The 13553-nt window shown below is 37.8% G+C and overlaps 1 protein-coding gene across 1 annotated transcript in view; it reads left to right on the forward strand.

The window, feature by feature from the left end:
• gabbr1a (gamma-aminobutyric acid (GABA) B receptor, 1a) overlaps positions 1–13553 on the forward strand; it is an 83900-nt gene that overhangs the window by 48942 nt on the left and 21405 nt on the right. Inside the window, exons 16-18 of the mRNA XM_079823702.1 lie at positions 1790–1940; positions 3006–3138; positions 3334–3450. Of these exons, the coding sequence (XP_079679828.1) occupies positions 1790–1940; positions 3006–3138; positions 3334–3450 (401 nt within the window). The remainder of the gene's footprint in view (positions 1–1789; positions 1941–3005; positions 3139–3333; positions 3451–13553) is intronic.

Genomic DNA, 13553 nt, shown 5'->3' on the forward strand with positions numbered 1-13553 from the left:
CTGTCATTAGAGTTTTAGTTGACTGTCAGTAGACTGGTAGGTTATGGTTAGGTGTTAGGGTTCGGGTAAGTAGAATAAGTTGAATTGTAGTTGCCAAGTTACTTATAGTCAGTTGAATGTCTGTTGGGGGACCAACAAAATAAAGTTTTAGTAAATATTAAGCAGACAGTCTACAAATCTCTAATGACAGTTAGTTGACATGTAGTTGCAAAGTTACTTATAGTTAGTAGAATGTCTAAAGTGGACTATCAAAATAAAGTGTTACCAAATATTCTCGTTGCTTTATGATATTAATATTGAACCACTGTACTCACATGAACTGATTTAAATATATTTTTAGTACATTATCTTGAGAGAGGAAATGTCATTGCTGGCTATGCAGGCCTCACTGAGCCTTCGGATTTCAACAAAAATATCTTCATTTGCGTTCTGAAGATGAACGGAGGTCTTACGGGTGTGGAACGGCATGAGGGTGAGGAATACATTACATTATTTTCATTTTTGGGTGAACTAACCCTTGAAGTTGCAATTCGAAAAGTCGCAACTTTTTTTTCAATTAAATTGATCAAAAGTGACAGTAAAGAAATGTAAAATCTACAAAAGATCTCTATTTTAAAATAAATGCTATTCTGTTTTCAACATTGATAATAATAATATTGAGAAATGTTATTTTAAATTGTAATAATATTTCACAATATTACAGTTTTTACTGTATTCTTGATTACATTAATGGTGCCTTGCTGAGCATAAGAGACTTCTCCAAAAACATTACAAAAATATTCAAACAGTAGCGTACTGTATGTTGAAATTACAGGTCTGCTTAATATCTGCACTTTATTTTGATGCTTCCCCAACAGACATTCTACTGACGATAACTTTGCAACTACATCAGCTTATTCTACTAACCTGGACCCTAACATCTAACCATAACTTAACAGTCTACTAATACACTAATGAGAGTTAGTTGACATGTAGTAGCCAAGTTACTTAGTTACATAGTTAGTAGAATGTCTAAAATTGACCATATTCCTTCAGTCTGTGCCTGCACTCTTCAACTTTTATTCCTGTCATGTAAACAAAATGTCTCATTTACAAGCCATTTACAATGTGTTCATACCAGATGCCATAATTAAAAATCTAAAAAAAAAAAAAAAAATTGTCATTTTGCAACATTTTTCTTAATAGAGATGAAAACCGAAGAGTTTAGAACCAAAAAGTAGAATTGTCAAATGGGCCCACACCCGCTCAGAATTAAAACAGCCTTCAGTCAGTGTTACACATTCCTTGTCCCTTGCATGTTTGCTCATTAAATTGTTAGTGTATTTGTTTATTCTTTGAGCTAGCAAAAAAGTGTAGTACTCCCAGCTCCATTTAACACATATTTTGCAGAATTCCCTTCAAAACAAACGTCAAATGTGTGAAAGAAGTCAGATTCCGTCTGGCCTTGCTAATGTGTGAACGTTGTGAGCTTTCTTTTCCCCTGAAATTTTCCAGACACTTGACGTGTCAAACCAACCCAGTGGCCCTATTTCACAGAAAATTGTCTGTCAGAAGTTTGACAGCACAGACGTAGCTAATTATTCTCTGAAGTAAGCCGGAATACTTTGCCCTTTTTTCTTCAAACTGTCAATAAAGTCAATCTCTAACTTTTTTTCTGCATGTGTTTATGTATCTAGAGTGTCACTACGCTGTGATCTTTACACTCTTATCTGCCATTCTGTTCTGTCTGCTCTCCACCGGGTTTCTTTCAGTTCCTCTGATATTTCCTGACTGGTTTCTCTCTTGACAGGCCTCGGCCCTCCAGCAGACCAGACCAAGGTGATTAAGGAGTTCCGTTATCTTTCCCAGAAGCTCTTTGTATCGGTGTCTGTCTTTGCCGGGCTGGGAATCCTTCTAGGCATAGTTTGCCTATCCTTCAACATATACAACAGTAGCGTCAGGTCAGTATCCTGTGTTCAAAAGAAATCCACGTGCTGTTGTGTAAAACCGTACAATTACTGACTGATCAATTATTTTGACTAAGTTTAATAGGCATATTTATTTGTCTCAATTAATTTTAATCATACAACAGCAAAAATGTCCCTAAAATTGTTATCACTTCAGATAGCTTTATAAAAGATGACATCAAAATTTGAATCTATTGATTTTATATTGATGTTTGACTGCTAGAAAAGGTCTTGTCAGCATATTTATGTGTCCTGCTCTCGTCATGTAAAACAAATGTCTTGTTTACAAGCCATATGTTCATACCAGATGCCATCATTAAAAATGATGTTACATAGAAAATGATTCCCATTTTGCAACATTTTTGTTGCCAGAGATAAACAAGAGTTTACAACAAAAATTGGGACTGGCAAATGGCACCCTGAGCCCAAAATCTTTTCAAAATCCATAAATTAACGTTTATGAGTATTTTTGTGTTGCTCAGTATGACAGTTTAGTCTATTTGAATTATTTTATTGTGTATTAAAATTACTTATATATATATATAGTTTGTATTGATGTTATTTTTATTTTGAATTTATTTATCAAAATGTATCAAAGTTCATGGTTAATATAGGAAAAATATTAATGCATTACTTTAATATTCAATATTTAAAAAATACTTAATTCAAGGTATATTGTCTAAAAATAAGTCAAGTAATTTTATCTTGTTTTATAGGTGAGATTTAGATATTTTTATTGAAAACGTTTTTTATGGCAATGCAGTGCAGCTTCATTACAAAGCTGCATCACATTTTGGCTGGTTCACAAAACATGATTTCACACAATTGAAATGAAAAGATCATGGATAAAAGTTTTAACAAAACTCATTTTGAACTGGGGAGGATTTTTAGAAGATGAAGGAAATTAGATTTTTTATGATTTTACGAGTCCTTTAAAAGCTCCCATGCCTCTTACAAAATAATGTTTCAGCCCAACATAAAATGTTTTGGATGTCTCATTTTGAAACGGTGTAATATATCTGTGGGCTCAGTTGTAGTCTGTTCCAACCCTCCTGACAGATACATTCAGAATTCTCAACCCTATCTGAACAACATGACCGCGGTGGGCTGCGTGCTGGCATTGGCAGCTGTCTTTCCCCTGGGCATTGATGGCCTCCATGTCCATAGATCACAGTTCCCTGTGGTTTGCCAGGTAGAGTCGTAACAGTTATAGTCATTTTTATATTGCCGTTTCCTCTCATTCAGCCTTGACCTTTGAGCACAGTGAAGATCTGTTGTAAAAAAACGAATGGCTGCTTTGGAGCTAAGCTCCCAAATGAACTCTCTCTCTCTCTCTCTCTCTCTCTCTCTCTCTCTCTCTCTCTCTCTCTCTCTCTCTCTCTCGTAGTTTCGCCTGTGGCTGCTAGGACTAGGCTTCAGTTTAGCCTATGGCAGCATGTTCACCAAGATCTGGTGGGTTCACACTGTCTTCACCAAGAAAGAAGAGAAAAAAGAGAAGAGGAAGGTAAATTGGTCTTGAGTGGGTAAAAATTTGCAAAGGAATAGGTTACAAAATAATGAAAATCGTTTTCCCTCAAATCTTAATGACTTTCTTTCCATCTTCACACAGCATTGTAATATTATAATTGAATGATTATAATTTTTTTTTATTAAAAAATCTAATAATTATATATACAAATATAGCTGCAAGCAGCAATTATCGTCTGAGCTTTTTTGGGGCCCTTTAGAAATTTTGACATGCTCTGACATTTGTGCTTTTTTCATTTGCATATAAACATATTAATGGCAAAAGTGTCATTACACTGTATTCAGCACAAACTTGGCTACCATAATATGTGAGCAACATGTATGTACATTAGGGTGCATCAAATTTGAATAGGAAATTTTAATTTCAAAATATCAATTTGGCTGGCATTGCATTTTGTTCCAATTAACATAAAAATGACTTTTGCAAAGTTTTGAGGAATTCCATTGAGATTTAGGGGTGCCACCTAACACATGAACTTTGGAGAAATTTCGAAAAATGTGCAATTTTTTGTCTAATTGCCAAAAGGTTGACCTGGAAATGTTGAGTACAGTGAACTTTTATACAGTAACATGTTCTATAGGGTTATCAAAGTAAAAGTTGTTTGTTTGCCCTTTGGGCATTTCTCAGAATTCAACTTTCAAGATTCTCCATTAATTTGTCCTATAGACAAAATGAATGGAGGTCAATGGGACATGTTCACGTGGCCTTACCCTGAATTTTGTGCAGCAGTGATGGATGTCGGACACACATATAAAGTTTAATTGACTTTATTGTTAAACAGAAGGAGCGACACACTTAAAAGAACAAACCCTCTCTAGTGGCTAACTCACTGGTAACTAACAGGGCCTAAGGCCACGTGTTTAGTTTAGTTTAGTTTAGTTTATTAGTTTATAATGACGTGGACAGTCCCTTTTTTATAAAAAGAGCAGCTTTAGCCTCTACGGCTAATTTCCAGCTGTAGTCCCCGGCCAGTTGTTAATAGGCATACATCAAGTAAAATAAATTACAATTATATTTACAACAGGGCTAAGCAAGATGGTGTAAGATGTACAAATGTGTGACACACACACACTTGAGGCAAGCACAAACAAACAAGCACCAGTTGCAAAGACAAACAAACAATACAAGCACAAACAAACAAGCACCAATTGCAAAGACATAAAAGCAGTTCATGCATTAAAACAGTTCAAATTTGCGTACAAAATAATCATACAAAAGCCACATTGAGACACAAGACCTAACATTGAGGCAGGCAACAAAAGTCTAATGGCAGCAACATGACCATGTCACATCACAAACACATCCCATCTGTCAGATTAATGTGTGCAGTTATAATTGTCGGACAGCCAGTTTTTAAGGTGTGTAGTAAAGGAGGAATACGTATGTATTTCTTTTATTTTAATGGGCAATGAGTTCCAGTTTCGTATTGCTGTGACAGAAAATGATAATTGACCAAATGTGCTTTTCCTGAATGGGATAAGAAGGTCCCCTCGTGTAGTGCTTCTGGTGCTCTGACTGCTATTATTACGTTGGATTATGAGTGAATTTAAGGGAGCAGGAGCAGTATTATGGAAGATTTTATAGACCAGACAGATATTTTTATATTTGATTACATCTTCCCAGCTTAGCAGTTTGTGGTTATTAAGAATAATACAATGGTGTGAACTGTTAGGCTTCTGGTCCAAGACTTTAAGAGTTTTTTTATAAAGAATTGCTAATGGTTTTAGTGATAATTTGTTAATTTGTCCCCAGCTTGTCAGACAATATGTTAGATGTGACATAATCATGGCATCCATAAATAATTTGGCAGCATTAAAAGTAAGTGCATTTCTAATATATCTAAAATTAGCTAAGATAAACTTGACCCTATTGCACACTTTCTTAATATGTGCTTTAAAAGAAAGATTAGAGTCAATAATTACGCCCAAATACTTAAATTGTGGCACGATACTAATGTTTTGACCCGAAATTGTTATATTTGACACAAGGTTACATTGCCTCTTTGTGAAGAACATTCCCACAGTTTTATCTAAATTTAATTGGAGACACGAACGATTTAGCCAATTGGTGATCTGATCCATAGCTATGGTCAGTTTGGCAGCAGCCAGATGTTTTGTTTTGGCATGCACATAAATGACAGTGTCATCCGCATACATTAGTGTATTAATATCAGGGCAAACTGATGGCAGATTATTAATATATAGACTAAACAAAAGCGGGCCAAGTATAGATCCTTGTGGTACGCCTGTGAATAAATTAAGAGCTGATGAACGATGGTTATTCACAGAAACATATTGAGTTCTACCAGTTAAATATGACTTGATCCATTTAATTGCAGAAGGAGAGAAATTAAAAGTAGAGAGTTTAGCAAGAAGGACCTGATGGTTGACTGTGTCAAAAGCTTTACGAAGGTCTAAGAACACAGCACCGACAACACCTCCCTTGTCAACCATTGCTCGTACAGTCTCTAAAAAGAAACAGTTAGCTGTTTCTGCAGAGTGATGGGCTCTGAAACCAAACTGCATCGGGTGAAGAGTAAATGGACTATTATTAAGGAAAGAGACAAGCTGCTCTGATACATATTTTTCAACAACCTTGGAGACCACAGGTAGAATACTAATTGGACGGTAGTTAGATATGTTCAGAGGGTCATTTGACTTAAATATGGGAATTACAATTGCAGTCTTCCAAATAGTTGGAAATATCCCCTCTAATACTGATTGGTTAATAATTTGTGTGATAGGGTAGGCTAGATGTTCATTCAGGGATTTAAGCATTTTAGAATCCATTCCATAAATATCTTTTGCTGTTGAGTTTTTAAGAGAATTAATAATTGCCTGAGTTTTAATTTCAGAAATCGGTTGAATTCAAAAAGAAGGCTTAGTTTCATCTATTTTAGCAATATCTACAGTTGTTAGAGGAAAATTCTGCACGATTTCATCCACAGAATTGATAAAATATTCATTAAAAGCAACAGCTATTTGTACTGGATCTTGTATTAATTTACTTTTCAGGTTCAACTCTAGCTGGTTTCTAAGCCTGTGGCTAATTCCCATTAAATTCTTAATCTGTTCCCAGATCAACTTTGTGTTACCCTTTCCCTCATTAATAATTGTTATAAAAAAATTGGCTTTTGCTTTTCTGATCACTTTGATTACTTGATTACGTAATGAAGTGAACCTAATCCTATCACTATTTAACTTCGTTTTTAATGATCTTTTTAAAGCAGAGTCTCTTTCTTTCATCAGATTAAATATATCCTTACTGAGCCAAGGAAGAGCATTTTTTTTATTTTTACCTTTTACCTTTCTAGTGAACTCCTTAACTAGACTTTGTAACTTAATGGCAAACATCTTGCTGACTTCTTCTATGTTGGTCCCAGTAAATATATTTGTCCATTTGGTCTGCTGTACTGCCCTTTGAAAATTATCCATTTCATTCTTTGGGATCCTAAGTTGCTCCACAGGTTTATTAGAATGATGAAAGCGCTTTTTTGTAAGTTTTCTTGTCAGTAGTGTCAGATTATGGTCAGACAGTCCAGTAATAAAATTAAATGTTTTTACAATTCGTTCAGGCTTGTTACTGAATATTAAATCTATCTGTGTCTGAGATGATGTAGTTATTCTAGTAGGTCCTTCCAACAATTGGGTAAAATCCAGACTGTCTGTGATCTGCTTAAGAGATTTCCTACTAGTCTTATTTAGCCAGTTACAGTTTAGATCACCAAGCAGTATTACCTCAGTTTTAAAATCACATGCTTGAAGTAGCTTGTTAAAAGTGACATAGAAATCATTATTAGTGGAGGGAGGACGATATACAACAATGAGCACAAAAGACATTTCAGATGAGAGCACTATATTCAACCCAATACACTCCAAATCATGGTCAAGAGGCCAACATATCTGATGACATTTGATGTGATCTTTTATATAAATCATGACCCCTCCCCCTCTTCCCTCAGATCTGTCCCGTCTAAAGATATTATACCCTGGTACATGTAATGCAGCAGATGGAGAGTTGCTATGTAACCACGATTCTGACAGGCCTAGAAAGTCTAGGTTAGAGTTAGAGAGAAGATGATGTACTTGTTCAGACTTTGGGGTGAGGCTACGAATGTTCATATGCCCTCCAAAGAGACCCCTAGGTTTAAGTTGTTGATCCCAGATCAATCGAGAATGATTGACAGTTTTAAAAAAGTTCAGTTTGCGGTGTTTTTTCAGAGAAGGGTTTATAATGCTTTTGAGTTCACAGTTGGTTGTGCCGTGTAGATTTTCACGCTTACCTTGAGCGCAATGATCAGTTACCATGACATCAGAACGATATGATCCAGTAGGGTCATAAACGTAGGGCCAGGAAATAGATGTTTGCTCCTTAACGGTGAGAGCACCGTTGTTGGCGATACACGCGCCAATAGCCGGAAAACCCAGGCCTTCGGTGCTCCCCAAGCCCGGCGTCATAGACCTCTTTGTCCGAGATCTCCGCTCCCCGCCACCGAGAGATCCACCTCCTCCCGGTCGATGTCGAGCGAGCCCCAGCCCCTGAGAAGCAGGGACAATGCTCCCTGGGTCCCTGTAGCTGGCACCACGGGAAGCCGGACCTGGGCACGGGTGCACATCTCCGGACAGCAACAGATAAAGTATGATGATGAGCCCACTGTCACTTTGGCGTTTGCCCCGGATTGCATTACTTTGCTTGTATTGATCACGGCCGGCCGCCGTGTTTACAAACGCTTGCATTAAAATATGCTTTCCATGTCCGAAGTGCTTTATCGACGTCGTTTCTCGGTACACTGTTATATTGTGGGAATGTCGCTTTATGTTTAGAAACGGACCCGAATCTGTCAAGTTTAAAATAACTCCAAAAACTAAAAGCGCCAGGAGAGCTCCTGACGCACCTGTCCCGCCGGTTGTCGCCATCTTCCCCCAACAACCAACAACCGAAGGATGATTGATTGTGTGTTCAGGTGATCACAGACACACTCGTGTCAGAGAAGGAGGTGTGTGAGGAGCAGAAGGACCTGGAGGAGCGTCTGCTGAAGCTGGAGAGTTTACCAAAGCGTTTTAGCCGGCTGAAAAGCAGAAGGACCTGGAGGAGCGTCTGCTGAAGCTGGAGAGTTTACCAAAGCGTTTTAGCTGGCTGGAGAGTTTACCAAAGCGTTTTAGCCGGCTGAAAACACTAGGCGCTCTGCTGAAAACGTCTCGCTGTGGGCGCTTGAGAGCGTTTTGGCAGCGCAGTGTTTTTTTCAGTTGAGACTCTTTGCTTGTTATGATACAGAATATCCGCGGAAGTATTACTAAGTATCTCATTTCACAGATAGTTTGTTTCTGTATTGATTCTATATAAAAATACTGATACAATGTAAAGTATTTGCTCTGGCTCTTGTTTTAAATTATTTTGTTCCATTATTATGCAGCTTGTTGTCATTTGTTGACGTTGTACAGTACAAGCAGAATGTGGCAGTTGGTCGGTGTTGTATTTGTCCCGCCCCTCCTCCACTGTGATGGCTGGGTGAAAAGTGACAGTGATGAGCGTTGCGTTTTACTCAAAGTTGAACATTCTTCAACTCTCGGCGACCAGTAAAAACGCTAAAAAAACATTGGCTACTGGATTCTTGTGGTAACATGTTCCATTTCTCTATCAGATAAGTGAACAAGGTAACCTCTGGCGAGCATGATGACTCCCACCTTCAGGTCTGTGAAACCCTGGTTCAGGAGGACCTCACCAATTTGGTGCCGTTACCCAGACCAAAGCAGTGGTCGGCCCAGTGAGAGCTTTATGGCAATGGAGGCTGCTGTGAGATGGCCGGTGTTTGACGCAGTGTCAAATGCCATGTTGACAACCTGGTCAGCGCAGCACCAGTCCTGCAGCAACTTGCATGTCAACCGGGCAATGATCACTCCACATGCCTCATTGGTCAGCTTCTTATATGCCAGGACACCAAGCAGTTTCACCCACTCTGCATCTCCAACCACCACTGTAAGACGCTCCTCCAACTGGCGCACATTGCTGAGAATCGGTGTTGAGAGAGATGTGTACATTCACCGCCTGACTCTGCAACAAGGCCACGCGTGAAGGCAGCCTGTTGCATTGTTCTTACTTCTTATGCTTGTGGGATGGTTCGCCCTCAGATGGTGGATAGACTGTGTTAGTATCCTCCTCTGACTCCTCATCACTCTCTGACTCCAAGCTGGACATTTCCTTCATCTCCTCCAGCTCCTTTTCACAGCGGGACTGCCTGGCTGCTGTGGCAGCTTGACGCTCCTCTCGCTGCTTCACCTTGAGCTGCAGCTTTTTGTCCAATACACCAAATGTGGCCACTCTGTCAGTCTTCATGCTGGCCAGGAAAGCTAAGTCTTCTGGGTTATCAATCAGCTTTTCAACATTTGGAGGCCACAGCGGAAATGTGGCATCAAGTCTGCACTCCATTTTCTCAAATTGTTTTGCTGTAGTCTCACTGGAGCGCTTGGCCTGGCAGATTTTGCGCAGCTTGTTGTTAGCATTGACTAAGTCTACCATATTGCGGCACGCACGCTTGTCGCTCACCATTGGGATGTTGGCTTTCTTGTAAAATGGCCGCACCTGCTCCAGGACAACCTTGGCTGCCTAGCTGTGCTTGCAAATATACTTGTATTTAAAATGTTAATTTACTGTAACAACTACAATGCTACTCTCAATAAACATGAGACATCTATACTCTGAATATGACATTGTCCACTCTAGAATACTGTTGATGTTAAGCTTAATAGCTTAGCTAACATAGATAGCTAACTGTGGTTAGCAATCTGTTGCTAGCTAACGTTAGCTAGATGTAATGAGCACCAAATACCTATAAATATGACTTAAATGACTTGTGATAAATAAGTATACAAAGACACAACTACAGGTATGATAGTAATATGTAATAATACATAGCCAACACAGAAAGATCACCTCAAACAGAAAGATCACCTCAGTTTTCTTTAGCTGTAGTATTGTTAACCTCAGATCTCCATGGCGACCATTGAGCACTGTTAACCACTTTATCCAACAAAAACAGATGTGCAGTGGCACCCCTAAATCATCATGTACTGGAAAAATATTTTGCATGTGTTGTTTCTACATATTTTGGAACACTTTTAGCACCCAGCCATATCAAAGTTCAAGAATTGTGTTTTTTGATGCACCCTAATGTACATACTTGTATTTTTGAGAGAATAACCAGTTTATGCCTGGTTTTTGAAAAAACAAAAAAATGTAAGTCACTGAATTAAGGCACAATAGATATGTGTCCACAAGACATTTGACTAATGGGTGTTGTTGCCTAGAGTTTTTGCTTCAAACTGATGTGAGAATCATTGAGCCTACTCATTCACATAAAACAATATATTGATTTACATTTTGTAAGACACTTTTTCTTAACAAAGGCCATATGCAAAGGGGTGTGAATGATCATTAACAATGCTGTGAATCACACCTGAGAGACAAAATAACCCATAATGAGCTGCATAATGAATGAGCTTCAGGAATGTGACTGAGAGCAACAGGACAAAATAAATATATTTTGTTGTAGTTTATTTATAATGTAGTCAGCAAAGGCACATTACAAAGGCCTATTATATTTTAAATTATCAAAAGATTTGACTACTATTTTTAATGTTTTTGAAAGAAGTCTCATGCTAAAAAAACAGTAATATTGTGACACTGAACACAATTCAGTATTCAGTAAATACAAATAACCAAATAATTGGTAATGATGAATGTTATAAGTAAAATATTTGGGGTTTAAAATATGAGGGTAGATTTGTTGCGTTATTCCAAACAAATAGATTGTTATCCACAAATAAATGTAAAGAGATTCACAAAAATTAAATAAATTCACAAATAAATAGAATGAGATCCACAAATATATGCAGGAGTTTCACAAAAATTAATTAGATTCACAAATAAATACAATGACATTTGTGATTAAAAAAAATATCCACACATATGTTTTTATGTCAAAAACACAACTCTGCCTTGCATTCATTTGTGAATCGCTTCCTGTGCATTGGTGAATCGCTTCCTCTGCATTGGTGAATCGCTTCCTCTGCATTGGTGGATCTCTTCTTGCACATTTGTAAATCGCAGCACAGCGCGTGGATTTTGAAACATTTCTAGCGTCTACACTCACACAAATCCACAAATAGGTAGACTCCACCCACCGTCTACTTAAGCCAATCAGATAACGGCCATATTGTGCTGACTAGAGCCATAGAGCTCTCAATAGTTCCAAACAACTCCGCGCTGTCAATCTGTTTTAATAGGATTCAGCAGGATAGACAGCATTTTCACTGTATTTGCAGCGATTTCTGGCAAATATTAACACAATATGTGCATTGACTTCGATTAGGCTTTACAGTAGCATTTTATTCTGGGGAGAGATAAAGAAAAGACAACGTTAATCTTTTTTTTGAGTGATCTGGTCATTTTATTTGGGTCACGACAGTACAACATGATTTTACAGCGTTGAGTATTGGTATTGTAGTCAATCACGGGCATTTCTGTTGAAAATAATAACCAATCACAGTGTTTCCCACACATAGACAAATTTTTTAACGCTATTTAAAATGTTCAGCTGCATTTCCTTTCCCTGCTCTCCCCCCGTCTCTCTGTCACTCACGCGCGTCTCTCGCTCTCAAATTGCCAAACCTGCTTTTGATATGAAACAAAGTCTAAGCGTTTACATTTTTTTAAGTTTTAATACGAAATTCAAACAATAAATAGCGTTGTGGCGCTAATGTGTAAAGCCAGAGGCGTCGAAAAACAGAGGTGCGACCTGCTCTCATCTCCCGGTGGCGCGCGCGGTCACGTGGTTCACGGATATAGTAGCTGTTGCAGTGCTGCTCACGTTATCTAACTGAAGTTAGAGTCTAACAATATTACATAATACTAAACATTAACTCTAACGTGCTTCATAAAATACATCTTCTATCAATATTCCTGAGAGGTCAACGAATGCCATAAAATCTCAAAATATGCAGTAATTTCGTCAATTTGCCAGGAGTGTGCTTGAGATAGCCTACACTGAAATGAATGGGGTTCAATGCTGGAACTATTATTGGTCACTCCATGACACGCTTTAAGTCTAATGGGAGTGGTAACTAACGGCTCTGGCCAAAACGTGATTGGTTGGAGCGAGAATGTGCTACGATTGGTCAGCACAATATGGCCGTTATCTAATTGGCTTAAGTAGACGGTGGGTGGAGTCTACCTATTTGTGGATTTGTGTGAGTGTAGACGCTAGAAATGTTTCAAAATCCACGCGCTGTGCTGCGATTTACAAATGTGCAAGAAGAGATCCACCAATGCAGAGGAAGCGATTCACCAATGCAGAGGAAGCGATTCACCAATGCAGAGGAAGCGATTCACAAATGCACAGGAAGCGATTCCCAAATGAATGCAAGGCAGAGTTGTATTTGTGACATAAAAACGTGTGGATATTATTTTTATTCACAAATGTCATTGTATTTATTTGTGAATCTAATTCATTTTTGTGAAACTCCTTCATATATTTGTGGATCTCATTCTATTTATTTGTGAATTTATTTAATTTTTGTGAATCTCTTTACATTTATTTGTTAATAACAATCTATTTGTTTGGAATAACGCAACAAATCTACCCCCATATTAAAACAACATAATGCAATGCAGTTATGATTTCAAAGAGTATAGGGTGAATTCAGGTTGATTGGGACACTTTTTCCCAGTCATTTCAATGGCAAAAATGTTCTGAATCAATTGATTTCGTAAACTATCCGATACACAGAATACTCAAATGTAATTTCGAGTTTCGGTTCATTTATGAGACTGCATGATCACGCCAGCGCTAAGGCTATTATCTGCTATATTTGCTTCTTATTAACTAAGAAGCAAATATATTAAAAACATTGATTAAAATTAAGATACAATTTATACAAAACGAAATTCACTTTAAAGAAAGGCTTTCTACAAGACAAAACTTAATGAAGTGGTCAAAATAATTTGGTCTTTTTGCATTTAATATTCACAGACACTAACAGAATAAAGTTACCTCACAATCAGCAGCTGAATCTGTTCCTCTT

This window comes from Gobio gobio (genome assembly GCF_949357685.1).
Source record: "Gobio gobio genome assembly, chromosome: 8".
Taxonomy (NCBI): domain Eukaryota; kingdom Metazoa; phylum Chordata; class Actinopteri; order Cypriniformes; family Gobionidae; genus Gobio; species Gobio gobio.